The sequence below is a fragment of the Equus asinus genome, chromosome 3 (genome assembly GCF_041296235.1).
Source record: "Equus asinus isolate D_3611 breed Donkey chromosome 3, EquAss-T2T_v2, whole genome shotgun sequence".
NCBI classification, from domain to species: domain Eukaryota; kingdom Metazoa; phylum Chordata; class Mammalia; order Perissodactyla; family Equidae; genus Equus; species Equus asinus.
In genome coordinates this window covers 14,682,820-14,702,459 of record NC_091792.1, presented here as the reverse complement: position 1 = coordinate 14,702,459, position 19,640 = coordinate 14,682,820, and the positions used below count along the sequence as shown (strand labels likewise).

Below are 19,640 nucleotides of genomic sequence, written 5' to 3'. Positions count from 1 at the left end.
ACAGGCAGGTAAGTTCTCTCATCTCTTCACAGACCATCAAACAGTCAAAGTATTTTTTTTAACTAGCTGGGTTTAAATCTCTCATAGAGTTATGCTTCACATCCTGACGCTCTTCCGTCTGTTCCTGTCAAGTCTTACAGGAATACAAACTGTGATCATAGCTCAAAGATAGTTTTATGGGTCCTAAAAACCAACCAAATACATGGTACTTTAAAAGTCAGTTCTCTCACATGGGAAGGCTTTCTAGACACAAAGACTGAAATGAAGAACATTAAATGGAACTACGTAAAGCTCTTTAGAGATTATTTCTTAATTTCTACTTTTAGGGACTTAAATTAAGAAAAGAACTTTATACATTTTTGCTACCATTGTAGAATTTTTCATTGACTTTTGTGCTATGCTAATAGTATTTGGTCTTCAGTGTTTTTCAGACTTTATGTTGTGCCTCAGAACTGAATAAACATTAAATTTTTTCATTGTTATATGTTACCATATTATATTAAAACAGTAAAGACATGGAGTTTCCATAATAAACAATACTTTCAGTCTTACAGTATTGTCTAGGATTCCAGGTGTGCAAATTTTTGTTTCTATCGATGGAACAGAATATTTAGTAATATTCCTAATTGGGGTTGGAAAAATATTGAAAGGAAAAGTGTCAGATTTAGCATGGGACATTCTTGAATGAAGAATCAGTTGAGACTTGAATGAAGATAAATCTCACAGCATCTATGCCATGTGAGTACATACATTATTTTTTTGATTTTTAGTCCATGCCTCCCACAAATGTAGAGCTTTCAACATAGGTTGTTTTTCCTTTCTTTACTAGGCTTATGTAAAACTGGTGTGTTTTTGATCTTTCATTTTTCCCTTCTTCATAGTTTCTAGGTGGTTGTCAAGAAGGGACATGTGATGCCAAGGTGTGGTGGATGCTATCGATGTTGTTGATGCCCTGCTCAGATGCCCTTTAATGGGCCAGTGCATGCATCTCTCAGATACTGTGAGTGTTGGCTCCTTAACAGGTTGCAGCTATTCACTTCCCCAGGGAATTGCCCACAGCTGAAAGGAAGCAGCCTTACCCAGGGTGCTATGCCTCCCCCTCCCCACATCAATGACCAACTGCCTGGGGTGGAGACACAAAAGGTTGGTCCCTTGTCTCAAGGTAGGGCCAACTTTCTGGTGCAATTCATATTCCAAAGCTCTGGAGGGGATTAGGCTGAATGAAGCCAGACTCCAGCTGAGACCAAATCTTTGTTTAGCTTCTTCTCCTGTCTTATGCTACTTCCTGTCCCTCCCTTTCTCCCAGAGCATTCCCTCAATAAATCACCACATCCAAATCTTTTTTTTTTTTTTGGTGAGGCAGATTGGCACTGAGCTAACATCTGCAGCCAATCCTCCTCTTTTTGCTTGAGGAAGATTGTCCCTGAGCTAACATCTGTGCCAATCTTCCTCTATCTTGTATGCAGGACATTGCCACAGCATGGCTTGATGAGCAGTGTGTAGATCCGCAGTGTGGGTCCCAGGATCCCAACCTGTGAACCCTGAGCTGCCAAAATGGAGTGCATGAATTTAACCACTATGCCACCAGGCCAGCCCAGCATCCAAATCTTGTTAGGATTTGCTCCTAGGAAACCCACCCTAAGACGTAAGTATTACTGTGGAAAGTAGAGGCGAGGTGAGGATTAGTTTAGGCGATTTCTGTCAGAATTAAGACTTCTTTGAGGTTAATGATAGCTCTGGGCCAGCAAGTCATTGCCCCACTCACTGTCCTAACAGGCATATTGGGCTTAAAAGCAAAGCTCAAAGAAGTTGATGGTGCAACTTGGAGAAGGGAGCATTTTAGCAGGACCAAAAAACAACTCATCTAGAAAAAGACATTTAGGTGTTTATGATTAATTAGAGGATTATCAAAGTCCAATATCTCTGACTTTTTGACTTCTTTGTTGTCTTAGTTGTTTTCTTTTTCTGTTACAGATACGAAAAAGGAAAGGCGGCAACACTCAAATTGCATCTTAGGCTTACTGTTTAAAAAATTTGGCACTTTATAATGCTTCTACATTAACTTTACTGAAGACCCTTCACTTGATGGAACTCACAATATGTTGAGAAGCATGGATTCATAGACTTGAAATAAAATAGAGAACTATGCAAAATAGTATCCCATATCTTCAAAGAGTTCTGTGCATTATGAAAACTTAGAAATGACATAAATATGTTGTGATTATTAAAAGCAAATTTAGTACAATGTAGGATAACTGTCTTACCAATCATGTCCAAAATATTTCGATTTTGAATGCTTAAGCCAAATGAAAGCAGCTTTTGTAAATGGGAAGGTCAAGTGTCTAATGGACAATATCTAAAGAGAACTGAAGGCACATTGCTTTTTAATCCTGTGGCCTGGGACAAATCGCTTAACTTCTCTGGTCTGAGACCTTGTTCAATCTCCTATAGCAACAGCATAAGAGACAGGTTCCTGGTCTCTGGGCATCATAGAAGTGTTTTAGCAGGTGATATCATCATCCGAGGTGGTCATGATCTCTTTCTCAATGTCCTTCTTTTTTAAAATCAATCTAAAAGGGTTATTTATTAATTTTTTTTCTTTTTAAAACTAGTTTGACAGTTTCAAAACTGGTACCACGTTAGTGGAGACCAATGTATACTCATGACTCATTCACTCAGCTGACCACCTCTAGCTCTGTTGGTTTTAACTTTAATACAATTTAAATTGCTTTTATTCTTAGTCATAAGTTGTTTACTTTATACTCATCATGGTTTCTTTAAGACCACAACATAGGTTATAAGTTACTGAAGTGCATGATAATTCTGTAAATTTGTCTCCAGGCGATTTTTCTCATATCTGAGATGCAGTTATTTTCTGTTTTTTTAATGTAGCCCACCAAGATGTCTCTAGTACCTTAAAATGTGTTTAAAAAGAGAAAATATAGTGGCAATTTTGTCTAACTTTGCATTTCATTTATTGTGAATAAAAAGTCCCCCCGCTAATTATTTGAGAAATGCTTAAAATTAGTAGTTTGAAACCTTTGCTAATCATTTAGAAACAAAACACAATGCTTAAAAAATAATAAATCACTTGCCTTTTCTAGATGCAAAATGAAAGAATTCCACATATCATATTATACAAGCTCTTTTCATCTATTTCTGATGCTATGTCATAGCCTCATTCCAATGTTTTAAAATAAATTTGATCTTCCAAACAAACTCTTTTCTTTTACACAATTAACTTAAGGTAAAATAAACAGTGAGTGCATTACTTGTTAAATGGAAAAGAAGCCTTGCCAGTATATGTTTTTATTACAATATTGTAAAGATTGTATAGATGAGTTTTTTAATGCTGCCTTAAATAATATAGCAATATAAAATAAAATACCTTTTCTAAGTTACATTTCTACTACATTATATACTACTATGAAAGTGGTTTTGAATCAAAAAGGGAAAACGTTGGATTAATGGTTTCTAAGATTTCACTCAGCCCTGAATACTTTTCATACTTATCATTTTTAAAAAGATAATTCCTGCCCACTTCACCAAGTTTTCAATATTTTGATTTGTTTGTTATAAGGCAAAAACATAGCAATAATGATATCAATACCATTTTCCTTAAGTCGTTAATGTGTATTGCCAGTCTTGACAAGGGAGACAAGAAAATAGACAGTGGGAAGATTTGGTATCCAAATTCATAGATAACGTTTTATCAGAACCCTGCCTACTCTGGAAACTATGCAGAGTTAAAGATTCTTATAATCTCTTAGTTAATTTTTAATTTTATTTTGTAAAAATTTTATTTTTAAGTTGCAAAATTTTATTTAAAATAATGCAGACATCTTACGGAAAACACAAAAAACAGGAAGGGGAAGCTTATAATCCTTCAGTTTACAACCAACTAAAATTTTTTTGATATATTTCTTAACAACCCTTTCCTACAATTGTAATCATAGTATACACACAATTTTATATTGTTTTTATTATCATCTGAATACTTTCCGCATTATTACACAGCCTTCATTATTTTCACTTCCAGTGGCTGCATAATAGTCAACAAAGTGGATGCACCATTCCCCTATTATTGGACAATTAGGTCCCTATCTTAAGTAGTGCCTCAATTATGACTTCTTGTGATGTTTTCCTAGACTAAATATCCAGAATTGGGGTTATGGGTTAAAAATATAATCACATATTTATAGGTTTGGGTACATATTTCTAAGTTGCTTTTGAAAAGGGTTTTATTACCAGTTTAAAGCATTACAGTTGATGAGCACATGCTGTCTCTACAACATATAGTCGTTTCACTTAAATCTTTCTTCTATTTTGAAAGGCAAAATAAAAAGGTATCTTGTATTGATTACAAGTGAAGTAATAGGTTTCTGTATGTTTGTTCAATAGCCACTTTCTTTGTGAATTCTGTTCATGTTTTTACGTGTTTGTTTATTGGAATCATAGTATGTCCTTTTTTCTTAATTTACATAAACTATTTATAAAGATATTCTACTTTCCCCAATTTTTGTTTATATTTAAAATTTTGTGACATATTGAAATGTTTAATATTTCTTTTTCATATCTGTTTTCTTCTTTGTGGTTTCTTCTATCCCTCTTAAGATCAGGCAAGTTCCCTTCTGTTATGGGCTGAATCACATCCCCCTAAATTCATATGTTGCAATCCTAACTCCTGGTACCCCAGAATGTGACTGTATTTGGAGCTAGGGCCTTTAAAGAGGTAATTAAGGCAGAATGAGGTCATTAGAGTGGGCCTTAATCCGATATGGCTGGGGTCCTTATCAGAAGAGGAGATTACGGCACAGACAGACACAGAGGGAGGACCATGTGAAGACACAAGGAGAAGACGGCCGTCTCAAGCCAAGGAGAGATGCATCTGAAGATTGATTTGGTTCCCTGCTGACCCCTTGATCTTGTACTCCTACCTGTGAGACCTGTGAGAAAATAAATTTCTGTTGTTTAAGTCACCCAGTTTGTGGTACTTTGCTGTGGCAGCCCAAGCAAACTAATACACCTTCCAACTCCCTAAACTCTCTACAATTCTATTTTCTTCTATCCCCTCTGTGGCTTTATATTGCAATTTACTTCTAAAATTTATCTGTATTTTTGTGGAGTCTAAATTGATATACTCCCCAAATTACTACACAGCTAACCCATCTTCAGGCATTGTTGTCTATTTTAATATGGAGTTATTTTAGCCAATTTTTTTTCTGAAAAGAATTGTCTGGAACATCCTGGTAGCTAGTCAAAACCTCAGATCCTCTGTAGGAAAAAATCTCTCTTCCTAAGAAGCACCCCTTTTCGGGGGTTTAATTTTTGTTTCACAAGCATTTGTGAACTCTCCCCGAGTAGACCACAGAAATCAGGGAAGGAGCTGTATCTTGTTCATCTGTAGTGCATCTTTAGGCAGAGCACTGTGCACTAAGGAAGGACTGACGGAAGTGAGTCAAGGAATGTCAGCTCTCAGTCAGAACCCGGGTCACACTGAAGTTCCCTGAGGTCTTTTCAGGGGCTCTGTGATTTTGAAACTATCTTCAAAACACTAAAATGTTATTTGCCTTTTTCAGTGTGTTGACATTTGCACTGATGGCACAAAAGCAATGGTGGTTAATACTGCTGGTACTTAAGCATGAATCAAAGCAGTGGCTCAAACGGTAGTAGTAGTCACTGTATTCTTCCTGCCACACATAGGCAGGAAACAAAGTTTCATATAAAAACGTCCTTTGTGAAGCAGTAAAAATTGTTAATTTTCAATCTTGACTCTGGAGTACATATCTTTTTTGCTATTCTGTGTAATCACATGGGAATTATATGCATAAAGCATTTCTACTGAATACTGAAGTATATTAGTTGTCTCAAGGAAAAGCGTGATTATTTGAGTTGCTAGCTGGAACACTTTTGAAAGCACGACTGACATTAAAATTAGGATTATTCAGACCTAGATATTTGGTATACACTTTCTTGTGAATTCAAGAAGGGAAAGTATCATTTCAAGGAAAACAACTGACATTTGTTGCCAGTGCTTAAAATTCTAAGCACAAATTAGAATTTTGCAAAATTTGTATCCACCTCTGAGGTTGACAGCTTTACAATACTTCAAAACTTTTCTGATGAAATCCGTGGTGATATTAACAAATGGGATTTGGGGGATGTTTCATAATGAAGCCACATTCCACACTGTAACTAACTTTTCAAAAACTACCACTTGTTTTGGACCAAATTCTTCATATATTTCAAAACATATACCAATGGATTGAATGCAGAAGTAGATCTGGGACTCCCCTGTCTACTATTCGGGTGGACAGTAAATAGATTTACAGTCTTTCTACTTTTTTGGAAGGGATGGGAAATAAAGGTATTTTTCATTAAAATATTTATGAGTTTATTTTTTAATATGTTTTTAAAAATAGTTCCAATTTCTAATACGGTAAATATCAATAGATAATAAACAAAAGGTCTTTGGGGTCCTTAATAGTTTATAAGAGTTTTGTAAAGGTGTCCTAAGGCCAAAAGTTTGAGAACTGCTGCTGTTCCGAAGCTAACGCCTATAACGGCGGAACCTAATTCTTTGGGGGACCCTTTCCAGCGTCAGTAAAACAGGTCAGAATCTACTCAGGCTTCTCATCAACGCTCTACACCAAAAAACTCTTCGAGGTGTTGTTCAGGGCGGCGGCGCCAAAGTGGGCGGGGGCAGGAGGGGTGGAGCCAAGACTGCGTCTTCGGTCTCCCTGGAAACCACTTTGCTCGGGTCTCCTGAACCGCGCCCTCCGTTCGTCTCGCCTCTGATTGGAGCAGCTTGTCAGTGGGCGGTCCGCCGGGAGAGGGGCGGGGCTTCACGTTCTTCCAGGGCCCACTCGCGTGAACGCACTGACGTCACGGCGGACGCGCAGCCCTGAGGCCCCGCTTGTGCATCCCCCGCCGAGGCCGCAGGGGTTGGGATTTGCCCCTCGGGGTTGAGCGAGTGGGTTCCTTTCCGAGGCCCGGGGCCCGGCAGCCTGTGCCACTCTTGTCCCGTCCTCGCGCTCTCCAGCGCGTCCGTGTTGCGTCATGGATCTGAATTTAAACCGAGCGGATTATTTACAGGTAAACCCGAGGGGACGGGGCGGGCGCCGCGGGGGTGAGCCCGGTTCCCCAAGAGGATTCCATCCTCCCACTGACGCCTGTCGAGGTCGCCGGGAGCGGGGGCGGGGTGCTGCCCTTCAGTCGCCCTCCTCCCGGGCGCCTCCGGCTCGTCCACGACGGTGCACGCCCCCAGGGTGCTGGCGGCTGCGGGTCCTGAAGATGCTCCGCGAGTCCAGACGCGGTCCCTGACTCCTTCCCGGGGCCCCTCTCTCCCCGCCGCAGCTGCCTTGGGCCTCTAACCCCTGAGTCTTCATCCCTACCCAGTTCCTTCTCCGAGCGCCGGACACCACTAGCCAGATCGTCATCAAAGCGGCGACAACCGTTTATTGAGCATCTAGATTATTCTCGGAGCTTAACATCCACAAATATTTAATGTTCATAAAAATCCTCAAAGTAGGTAATAGTTATAGAGAGGATCCAGGAGCTCTGAACAGGTAAGTTGCTTTATAGCGAAAAAGGATGGAGTTCTTGTTGGAAGCAAAGTCTGGCTGCAGAGCTGGTGTTCTCTCTGTTATAGCTCAGCCCTCGACCTTCTCTCCCTCTTCTCCGTCTCCTCCTTTTTCACTAATCCTATTTTGGCTAAGGGTGCAAATGTTTGCCCGGTCAGTTTCCCTGGGAGATACGCTAGGTTCTTCCTACCTTAATAATTTCCATATCCAGCTGGTCACCACATCTTGCTGCTTTTACCTCCTAAATATCTCTTGGAATCTGTCCCGTTTTCTTCATCTCCACAACCCCCAGTTCAGGTTCTCATCTTCTCTTTCATGGATTATTGAAATAGCCTCCTAATTGAGCTCCTAGCCTTCAGCTTCACCTCCCTCCAAGCCATCCTTTCACATCCCTTGCTAGATTGACGTTTCAAAATACAAATCTAAATAGATAATTTTAAACTTTAGTACTACTCCCCGGAATACAGAGGAAAATTATGGATTTATACTGTGTGTAAATTCTTTCATGATCTATTGTTTTCTCCAGCTTCTATCCTCCTCCCCTAACGATGCACCGCTAGTAACAGTTCCCTGCTGAACAAGCCGTGCTGTTTTCATCGTACGCACCTGTTGTAAAATAATCTTCATCGTCACTTGGATTCGATGTCATTGCCATCAGCATATTTGATATTTTAGCAAAAATTTTCTATATTGCAGTTTTAATAACTGTAATCTATTTCCAAATATTTTTAATCACTTCATAAAAACTTCTTAACAGTTGTATAAAGTTGGAAAAGAAGGCTTCTAGAAATATTTTTTTGTGAAGTATCTTGCCAGTAGTGTCACATAATTATATCTGGCTTGACAACATAAATTTTGACAGGCATAAATTTTACTATTTTTGGTTTTTTCCTATACTCTGAGTTTGGGGCATATTTCATTAGATAAAAGTTCGTCATTGATAATTATTTCCTGTCACTAATTATTGCAATAAAAAGGTAAGACACTGTGATCTGAATGTGCTACTCCTTTTAATCTCTGATGTAAGAACTTCAAATTACAGTGTATTAGAGTACATTCACTAGCTGGCTGGTGTGTTTCCTTAGGTGGGAGTGACCTCTCAGAAGACTATGAAGCTACTTCCTGCCTCAAGACGTAGAGCTACCCAAAAGGTACTGTAGAGATACTCATTTCTCCACATCTCCTTAGGTCTCACAGAAGAGTGGGTTATATTTCCTTCTTTATTGGTAAGTAGTTCTTTTTAAAATGCTAGTGTTAAAATGGAAATGAATTTCTTTTAATTCGAACAGGGGTTGGAGTACCAAGGGACATTTACAAACTAACTTTCTTGGTCATTGTAATTATTTGTACAGTTAGTAACGAGTATAATCAAACTTGTTAAAAAACATATTCCATTTTTCTGGTAATAGTTTATTCTGTGTGTACTTGTGTGTGCCAGACTGTGTATATGAAAAAAGAAATAGAAAACACAATAGGATATAGAGAAAATGTTTTTTTAAAAACTTTATCATATTTTTAAGAGTAATGAAGTATTTTGATGTTGAACTTTATATTTAACAGTATTGATTAATTTTATCGCAATGTTGATCCTATGAGACAAGAGAATTATGATTTCCACAAGACAATTATAATTTCTTAGAAGACTAGTAGGATATTTTAGTAGCTGCAAAATAAATGCAGTGTCCTGATATATTAACTTTTTGTCAAGATAAATCAACAGATTTCTGATTGTCATTTACAGTATTCAGTTCACTAGATCAGCATTTCTCAAACTTTTCGGTCTCAGGACCCTTTTACACTCTTAAATTATTGAGGATCCCAAAGAACTTTTGCTTATGTAGGTTATAGCTATCAATACTTATTGTATTAAAATTCAAACTAAGAAATGTTTAAAATATTTATTATTCTATTTTTGAAAATAATTAGAAAATTACATGTTTACATAAATAACATTGTTATGACTAATAACTTTTCAAAAACAAAAAAATTCAATGAGCATAGTGGCATTGTATTACAGTTTTGCAAATTCTTTAGTCCGGCATAAGATTGGCACCTGAGCTAACATCTGTTGCCAATCATTTTTTCTTCTTCTTCTTCTCCCCAAAGCCCCCCAGTACATGGTTGTATATTCTAGTTATAGATGGTTCTAGTTCTGCTATGTGGGACGCCACCTTAGCATGGCTTGATGCATGGTGCTAGGTCTGCGCCCAGGGTCCCAGCCGAGGAAACCATGGGCCACTGAAGCAGAGTGTGTGAACTTAACCATTTGGCCACGGGGCCAGACCCCAATCTTTTTTTTTTTTCTTTCTTTCTTTCTTTCTTGCCAAAGCCCCCCAGTACATAGTTGTTTGTTCTAATTGTAGGTCCTTCTAGTTGTGCGTGAGATATGTTGTTTTGGTTGAAGTATATGAAGAAAATCTAGCTTACATGATACATAGTTGAAAATAGGGAGGGGTATTTAAATAGCTTTTCCAGATAATTATTGCTCTTCATATTTGATACAACACCTATACTTGACAAATAGTGGTTTCTAAAACATTAGGTGCAGTGTGCACTCTGAAACTATATTCATTAGCTTTTCATACTTCGGTACATTTAAATCCACTGGTCGGTCTTATACTTTGAATGCATCTTTTACCCTTGCATGAATTTATAGCATCCTGTGATGGTCATATGAGATTATTGGTTCATTTGAATTATACAGATGTTCCAAATGTTGACACATTTTTCAATATATCAAAGAAATCACATTTGTTAATATCATGGCTGATCTCATCAGAAAAGTTAAGTATTGCAAAGCTGTCAGGCTCACAGTGTCAGATACAAGTCTTCCAAAGTACTGATTTTCACTTGAAAGCTTGAACTTTATCATTGGTAGCAAATACTGTCAGTTGCTTTCCTTTGAAATGACGGGCTCACTTCCTTCAGTTTTTAAAAAATGTCCATGAAATACCCAAGTGCTAATAACAATAGTTGTTGATTGTTCTTTCATTCTTAAAAATAGTGTTTCTTGAAAAGAAGACATAGTTCAGCTCATAACTCAAACAATTTATACTAGTGCTTTTCCTCAAGACTGTTTCAGTATGCAGCACAAGTGCTTTATGCATCCTTCCTATTTTCCCACACTAAGTATTAAAAAGATGTACTCAAGGGTCGAGGTTTAATAAGAGTAATAATGTGATTGCTTCATCAAGGACATTCTTACATGAAACTGGATTTTTTGTTGTTGTTACTCTCAAATGGTGATGAAGATTACCGATTACGGGTATGGTTTGGTGTCATTGTTTTGATTCCTGTCAGACACTGGTAATTTTACCCACCGTTACTTCTTGCCATCATTGCAAATATCAACCTAGTGAAAAAGGAAAATAAAGACTTACTTAGAAAAATAATTTTGACCTAGCAGATTTCCTAAAAGGTTCTCATTGACGCCCAGGAGTCCAGGAACCACACTTTGGGAATCCCTGTAAAAGATTATTGTTTTACAAATTACTGGAATAGTATATTATCAAAAAATCAAAACCTTAATTAACTCTTAAGTATTTTTTCATCTGAAAAGTCTTTGTCTATACCAAAGATCCATAAATCTGAAAATGTGTACATAATTATTTGTGAATGTTCATTGTTCTGGAGAGAAAGTTCACAGCTTTAATCAAATACACAAAGGGGTTTGTGATTCCCTCAGAAGGTTAAGAATCAGTGGGCTAAGAACATGGTCTGTGCAATATCAACTTTTTGATATTTGAGACTTGTTTTATGTCCTAATACTTGGCCAATTATCTGATGTTCCTTTGTGCTTGAAAAGAACATTTATACTTTAATTCTTGGGCTGAGTGACTTATTTATTTACACCCTCCCCCACATATATGTACATGCACACAACGTATACATATGTGCATATACAGTCATGCACTGCATAACGATGTCTTGGTCAATGATGGATTGCATATACATATGAAGGTGGTCCCATAAGATTAGTAGTATAGCCTGGGTGTGTAGTTGGCTGTACTATCTAGGTTTGTGTAAGTACACCCTAGGATGTTTGCACAATGGCAAAATCACCTAATCACACATTTTTCTCAGAATGTCTGACTGTGTATTATATCAAAAGTAGTTGTTTTTCTAACCTATATCCTTGTCTTTTGTCGTCTTGATTATCAATTTCTGAGAAAGAAGTGTTAAAATCTCCCTCTATATTTATTTCAAAATGATCCATTGGCCACATGCTGATAATTGTTGAAGCTGGGTGATGGATACATGAAAATTCATTATATTCTGTCTACTTTTGCATATGTTAAAATTTTTCCATTTAAAGGTTTAAAAATTTCAAGTAGGTCAGTCATAACTGTATTTGGTAATCTGTTTTGAAAGTTAATCTGAAAATGTTGTTGTGCTCCAGTTAAGAAAGTTACCTCCCTGCCATTTCTGTCCCTATTCTCTTGTTCTCTTTACATTGTAGGAACAGAATATATGGCTGACTACTTCTGTAACGATTCTCCATCTCCTTCTCTTTGGCCCTTTCCTATAAGTCTTTGAAAGATTATTTTTTGTGGGGTTGCCTTTTCTAGATTTTATGATCTCTACTTTTAAAATCATAATTTATATATTGAAAATCTTGTTTTCCCCATATGCAGTTACTAGGACATAATACTAGTAATTTTAGATTCTCTTCAATCTGTTACAGGTGGTCGTTGGAGATCATGATGGGGTAGTTATGTGCTTTGGCATGAAGAAGGGAGAAGCAGTGGTATGTATAGCTTTTTTGGGGGTGGGGCGTGGAAGGATTTTTTAAAAGAGAAATATGCTGCTTAGTGAATAACCCTAGATTAAAAATGTTCTAAAATACAATGAAAAATGGGTTGTGAGGGAAGTAGTTGTATGAAGTATGAGGCTGCAGATAGCACAAGAGTCATTTGCTAGCTGTTTATAAAACACCTTTGACAGCCTAGGGAGATATATTAGTTTTCTTTGCTGTGTAACAAATTCCCTCAAATTTAGGGGCTTAAAACAACACACATTTATTATCTCACAGTTTCTGTGGGTCAGGAGTCCAGGCTCAAGGTCTCACATGGCTACACTGTAGATGTCAGCCGGGCTGTTCCTTTCTGGAGTTCAGGGTCCTATTTCACACTCACGTGGTTGGCAGAATTCAATTCCTTGCTTTTGTAAGACTGAGGTCCCCACCTTATTGCTGTCTGTGAGTCTAGGCCTGCTCTCAGCACCTTGAGGCCCCCGCAACTCCTTGCTATGTGATCCTCTCACAGGCCCTCTTGCAATATGGTGACCTGCTTCTTCAGGCCAGCAGGAAAATCTGTCCGGGCTGCTAGGACAGAGTCTTCTATAACAATGTAACATGGAAGTGGCTATCCCATCACCTTTGCCACTTAATGTAACCTGATCAAGGAAGTGATTATTACATCATCATATTCACAGACTATAGTTTACGAGTGTTGGGGTTGAGATTTGAACTCTTATATTCGTTATACGATATATGGAATTTACAAAAAGGTGAAGAGGGTGAAAACTATCAGAAACTCAGTATTTCCATTATTCATATATCCTCTCAGATATTTTATTCTCTGTGTATAAAGTCATTGAGGGGGAGGTTAAGAAACTGATGTCAATAATAAAATGGAAAATAACCAGGAAGAAATTAATGATACAAATGTTTCCAATTAAATAGAGAGAGAGTAACTTATATATTCAGGTTCTCAGTAAATTCTATAGTCCTAAAATTTATAAAAATTATAGAGAAATCAGGAGAGATTAGTTTTAAAAAGATAATTAAAATATAAAAACATGTCCATTGGAATCAGCTAGGGAATCTTGTTAAAATGCAGATTCTCACTCAGTAGATCTGGGGATGGGCCTGAGATTGTGTATTTTTAATAAGGTTAGTGATGCTAATGCTGCTGCTTAGTGAACCCTACTTTGAGTTGCAAGACTTTAGATTTTAATGATGTCTTTGAAATATGTGTGGGAATAAATAGTCCAAAGTTTGAAGATATTTGACAAAAAACTAGACTCACTGAAGTAAATACTTTTGTGTCTAAAGGCGTTTCTATATAGTAGAACTATAATATTTTGTAAGTTTAAAATCACAGCATTTTTTACAGTAAAGGAAAATGCTTACAATAAATTTGTATACTTACATTTTTTCCCCAATGATTTTTGCAGACAGTGTTCAAGACTTTACCGGGGCAGAAGATTGCAAGACTGGAACTAGGAGGGGTTCTTAACACACCCCAGGAGAAAGTTTTTGTTGCTGCAGGATCTGAGATTAGAGGTTTTACAAAGAGAGGAAAACAGTTCCTCTCTTTTGAAACAAACCTCACTGAAAGCATTAAAGCTATGTATGTTTATTCTTTTTTAATTTTTACATATCCATTTATAATATTTTGGTTAGGTGACAAACATTTGATTAAGTAGCACTTTGGCCGTCAAAGTTGGTGACTACCAATAGGGTATAATTTTGAGTGAGTTAGGTAAGACTCTAAGTGAAAAATAGCTCCTTAATAGCTTCCTGATATGTGAAATTTTGCAATTAAAATTGTAGTTTTTGAATCATGGGGAGCTAGAAAGGGTTTTGAAAGTTCGTTTAATCCACTGTTCCTCAAACCTGCTACTTAGGAGAATCCTTTTGAAGCTTAAAACAATAGATTCCTTGTCCTACTTCATACCTGCAGGATCAGAATTATTAGGAGTAGGTTTAAAGGAAAAAGTTCTTCATTTGAATCCAATGCAGCCAGGGTATATCAGCAGCCAGATCTCGGTTTGGAAAGTACTGATTGAGTCCAGAGTGCTGTGTAATGCACAGCCGTCCTGCATAATTCTGTATAGTGCACAGCACATGTCTTGATGTCTAGGCTGTAAAACTTTGGCGAGATTAGATAAGAATTAAACAATGGCAAGTGGAAGTAATGTCAGTGATTTAGCAAGAATATTATACTTTTGAAATGCTTTTGTAGATAGATGTGGCCAGTGATAATGGTGAAATACTGAAATCAAAGTAATTAATTATTAGCATACCTCCACATTCAGAAAGGTATGTGGACAGAGATGGGAAGATAAGGAGTTTCCCAGCCAGTAGTCTCTTTAGGTAGTTTCTCAAATGTTTTTACTGCAGTGGCAGAGCTGGAATGGAAAGGTTCTTTATTCAATTTTTGAAAATGTATTATCTGAATCTCCACATTTAAAGATTGCATAGGAAAATAAGGTTATAACTTGAAAATATTCAATAAGGAAACTAACCACTTACAAAATTGGTTACCCCTCACACATCCTACCCTGCTTAATACTTCTGTCTGTCCCCACTCTTGTCAATAGTGACTGGCAAGTGGTGCTTTGGATAATACAATGCAAATATAATGCGGATACATTTCAAAATGAAATTTAAAATCTTGGAAAAGATATAGAATTTCATTAGGTGATAGAAATGATATTAAGAGGATTACTGAAATCATATGCAGAGCCACAAAGTGAGGCCACCTAAACAATAATTGAGGAAGATAAAATCAGTAAGAATCGTTACAGGATAAGGAATAATTTTAGTAGCTAGACCTTAGAGGTGGAGAAATAGGTGAAAGCTTCACATAAAATTACCCTGTTTATGATTACATGGTGATAGCAACCTAGACGTGAAAGATAATACACTAGTATATAAGTTTTTTCAAAAAATTTCAACTCCCCCAGTGAAAACTTGGTTCAATCTAAGCCTTTTCCAGGTAATTTAGTGTGATAGTGAGATGGCTAAACTCTAGAGCTAAAAACTACCTGAGCTGCAATCCACTCCACTGTCTGCTAGTTGTGTGCCGTGGACAGGTTACTGAACATTTATTATCCCCTGTAAAGAGGGATAATCATGGGTCTAGTTTATAGAGTAGGAGCATTGAGCCAATATGTGTAAATCACTTAGGACAGTGCTTGGCACACAGTACACGTTCGAAAAAAGTTACTTTTTGACATATTAATCGTCTTCAGATACAGACAGTTAAATTATCATTATCTTGTCTTTATTTTCAGTTTTTCTGAGCTCAGCTTTTGAGAAGTCTGACACCTTAAGATCCTCATTTTTATCTTTCAAAATCAGTGTTAGACCAAAAGCCTAGAAATTAAGTTGGGGAAAGGGGAAGCTATATTCTCTGAGTCTGTGCTCAAATAATAGTAAACTCTGTAAATAAACTTTTATTTTTATCTCTGAAAAATTCAGGAGAGTTTCCTATGCTTATTTTTTAAAATATAGATATCTTAAGTTACTTTTAATTTTCTCAGGTACATATCTGGCTCAGACCTCTTTCTCAGTGCAAGTTACATCTATAACCATTATTGTGACTGCAAAGACCAACATTATTACCTTTCTGGAGACAAAATCAATGACATCATCTGCCTGCCAGTGGAAAGATTGCCTCGTATTACACCAGTACTGGCCTGCCAGGACAGAGTTCTCAGAGTTTTACAGGTTGCTGTTTGCATTTTTATAATTTTTCATAACTTAGGTAAATGAATATTGATGAACAATGTATACTTGAGATAAATTACTTTAGTGATCATTGCCACTTTAAATGTCCTACTTAAAATTATAACTGGAAAAAAATTTTAATATTTTAATTGATAAACCAGTTTTTTTTGTTTGAGGCAAATGTGTTGAGATCTTTGGCAAGTGTGTAGAGAGGCATATATGGAAAAAAGGGTACTTCCCCCCTGCTATGCATCACTTCTGAGCTAGTACAATTGGAATAGAGTACCTTTGCTGCAGAGAACCCATCCCAGCTTTTCTTTTTTTACTGTTTTCTTTCTCCATCACCCTACCCTCTCCCAAAAACTCAAATTGAAGGAGGAAATGGGGTTGGAGAGATGGCGTTAGGCTTTAACAAGGGATAGTTGAGGGCAGGGTTGTATCATTTGAGTTTATTTTGTATTTATGACACTATGTGGGGCACAATAAGCACTCGGTAAGTTTTTGTTGGATAAGTGAGTGAGTGATAGAGGAAAAAATCGTTTTATTGTCCTTATATTTCTATGAAAAACCATGATTGGCTGAAACAACTGCTTAAGGTCATTGTTATTAGTAATAGTTACAACTATGTCTTCTTGAAAGTGACTTTCAATACAATACACATACACACATCAGGACCCATAAAAAAAGTTTAAATGTAAATAACATATAGCAGGTGGAAAAACTTAAGCTGATGGTGAAAGTGTAGTTGAATAAAAAGTCTAGCTGTTTATTCTGTGCAACCACAGGCTGTCTCACTCTTTGGAATTTCATATCCAGATGGCCATTTCTTGGCATCATCTCTTTTATAGAAGGAAAAATCCAGTGGTTCTGTGAGCTTGTTTTTTTTTCCTACGAGGAAGTAATGTTCAAGGTTCATTCTGGAGGCATGGATGATTAATTTCTCCCCTAGCCTCTGCACCCAAATGTCAATTGCTTGAATAAGGCTTTTAACAGGAGCTGGCTAATGTTCAGTTAGACATTGGTCTGGCTGAATTCTAGGATTCTACTTTAACAAGAGATTCATATATTTATTGTAAAAAAAAAAATCACTAAGGATTTGTGAAAGTAAAAAGCTGAAGTCTTTCCTCTGTCCTGCACGCTTCTCTTCTACTCCCCATCTGCCTTTGTAGGAAATTCGTTGCCCCAGAGGTAGCCTTTTTAAAACAATTTTGTGCATATTCTTTTGTGTTTATATAGTTATATGTAGATATCTGAGAATTTGTAAATGTTATTTTAAATAAAAGATAAAGCATATGGCTCTCCTATATGTTCTCTATATATATTTAAATTTTTTTGACAAAAATGATATCCTATCCTATTTACTATAATTTTACAAATTTTTTTATTGAATGATTTATTGTAGTTTTTTTCTGTGTGAGTGTAAGTACTTCTACCTCATTCTTTAACAGCTTCACAAATACTATATACTAAATTAAAGCATTAAGTGGTGAAACTGAAACAGTGACAAATAAAAGGACCCAACTTGTTTTCTCATCTAAATAGCAGGTCACTCTGCCTCTCACTGGAGTAGGCTTTGGAAATACCCAAAGGCAAGGCCAAAATTTTCCTTAGGTAACTTTGGATCTGTTTAAATGTTTGATTGTGCTCTAAGTTAAAGCCCTCAAGTTAGAGAGGACAGAAGAAACAGCTCGTTTCTGGAAAGTTTACATTGGAAAACTTACCAGTGTCAAGTTTTCAGGCAGACAAAGTATTTAGAATGAAAAGTATTGAAAGTGAAAGATATTTTAAATATTTCTTTCCTTGATCTTTGTATTTTATATATATTTTATTTTAAAATGAGATAACATATGCAAAATCGCTAACAAATGCAAGTTAACATTCATGAGCTAATTTTTTCAGCAGTTTTATTCTAGAGTACTCAATATGAATATTGATGTTATCTATGAGTGCCTATATTATTTTAAATTTGTATTTTGTTTCAGTTTTAAAATACTTATTCTCCTTCAGGGATCTGACGTAACGTATGAAATTGAAGTTCCTGGCCCACCTACTGTTTTAGCGCTACACAACGGAAATGGCGGTAACCAGGATTTCACTTTTCACAGTCAAATAAGGGAGTGCGTTATGTTAGTTATGTCTAGATCTTTCAGGGTTTTAGTAATTTAAATATGTATTAAGTGAAAATGGCAAATTGTAGAAACAACAGGAATTGGAATCGAGACAGTTGTCTTCTGATAACTTGCCAGTAACTAACAGTAATGAGTTATTGGACTTTAATTTTCAGTTTCCTCATCTTAATAGCAGATGATGAGGAGGACTCTTATCTTAATGGTTATAAAATTCTGTAGATATATAAGCATCCTCCAAAATTGTTTTCTGTCTTTTTTAATATTTTTAAGTGAGATTTTTACATGAAGGTCAATATATGCAAAGATATTTTAATTTCAAATAGATATTATAAGTTGTGGGATCAATATAATATGTTGACTTTAATTATAACAAGGTGACTCTGGAGAAGACCTCATGTTTGGAACATCAGATGGAAAACTTGGGCTTATTCAGATCACTACATCTAAACCGATACATAAATGGGAGATTGGAAATGAGAAAAAGAGGGGAGGTATGTTTTTGATGTAGTTCAGATTCTGAAATTTCAGTGATTATTAAATAAAATATCCTAGATTCTATAATTCATTCTGTTTTATTTATTCATAATACATGGCGGACTTAGCTTAGCAATTCCCAGGGCCACCTCGGATTTATTTACTATTTGTTCATTTAGCACGTGTACCATACTTTAGGCATAATTTTTTTTAAGTAAGAAATGCTAATAGTAATTTGAGATAGATAGGCTTTTATGGGCTAATGTCCATCTGTAACATCATTCTATGCTCAAAACCATTTTTCATTGTTTGGTGTAGGGAATTAATTGAAATTTGGGAGTTCTTGGTGTTAGGCAAGGAAGAAGTGCAATGGGTCAGGGAATATTCCTGTTTCCTAAGAAACTTATCCATTCTAAGTATATCTGATCTGTATCTGACTTGGTAGGCAATGAAATGGCCATTTATAGGTACAGCTTATTTATCTGTATGTTCATTTATTCCTTCAACAAATACTTGTTAGGGGAGACTGGATAAGCAAATGAATAAGATAACTTCAGCTATTCACCTGAAGAAAATATAACAGGGTAATATATTAGAGAATGATGGATGGAAGGGTGAAGGGCAACTTTTATACTGGGTAGTCATGGAAGGCTTCTTATAAGAGATGAAATTTGAACTGAGATCTGGTTGATAAGAAAAGGAGTTAGTAATGTAAAGAACTGAGGGAAAAGAATGTTCCAAGAGAAAAAAAATAAAGGCAAATGACTTGGGGCAGAGATAAACTTGATTCATTTGAGGAGCAGTAGGAAGACGAGTGTGGCTAGATGCATTAGCATGGCATGAGATAAAGTCAGAGAGATAGAGTAGGGCCAAATCATGTAGGTCTGTGTAGGTCATACAGAGCCTTGGAAAAGGGTTTGAATTTTAATCTAAGTACAGTAGGAAGTCATTGGAGAATTGTAAATGGGGGTATGACGGGATCTAATTTACCAAAAC

At 36.5% G+C, this 19,640-nt stretch overlaps 1 protein-coding gene and 1 long non-coding RNA gene across 4 annotated transcripts in view; both read left to right on the top strand.

Moving 5' to 3' along the window:
- Nucleotides 1–861: 861 nt before the first annotated feature.
- On the top strand, nt 862–3,400 carry LOC139044767 (uncharacterized). The gene is made up of 3 exons (XR_011501874.1): nt 862–1,000; nt 1,467–1,645; nt 1,975–3,400. It is a non-coding gene; the product is annotated as an uncharacterized lncRNA (long non-coding RNA).
- A 3,428-nt stretch (nt 3,401–6,828) lies between these two features.
- Nucleotides 6,829–19,640, top strand: part of BBS7 (Bardet-Biedl syndrome 7) — a 35,529-nt gene continuing 22,717 nt past the window's right edge. For 2 of the 3 annotated variants that reach the window (XM_014845493.3, XM_014845497.3), the window contains exons 1-7: nt 6,829–7,095; nt 8,669–8,734; nt 12,268–12,330; nt 13,761–13,936; nt 15,855–16,041; nt 18,049–18,121; nt 18,545–18,661. In XM_014845493.3, coding sequence (XP_014700979.3) covers nt 7,060–7,095; nt 8,669–8,734; nt 12,268–12,330; nt 13,761–13,936; nt 15,855–16,041; nt 18,049–18,121; nt 18,545–18,661 — 718 coding nt within the window. In that variant the 5' untranslated portion in view covers nt 6,829–7,059. The remainder of the gene's footprint in view (nt 7,096–8,668; nt 8,735–12,267; nt 12,331–13,760; nt 13,937–15,854; nt 16,042–18,048; nt 18,122–18,544; nt 18,662–19,640) is intronic. The other variant, XM_044767286.2, reaches the window with a different exon arrangement.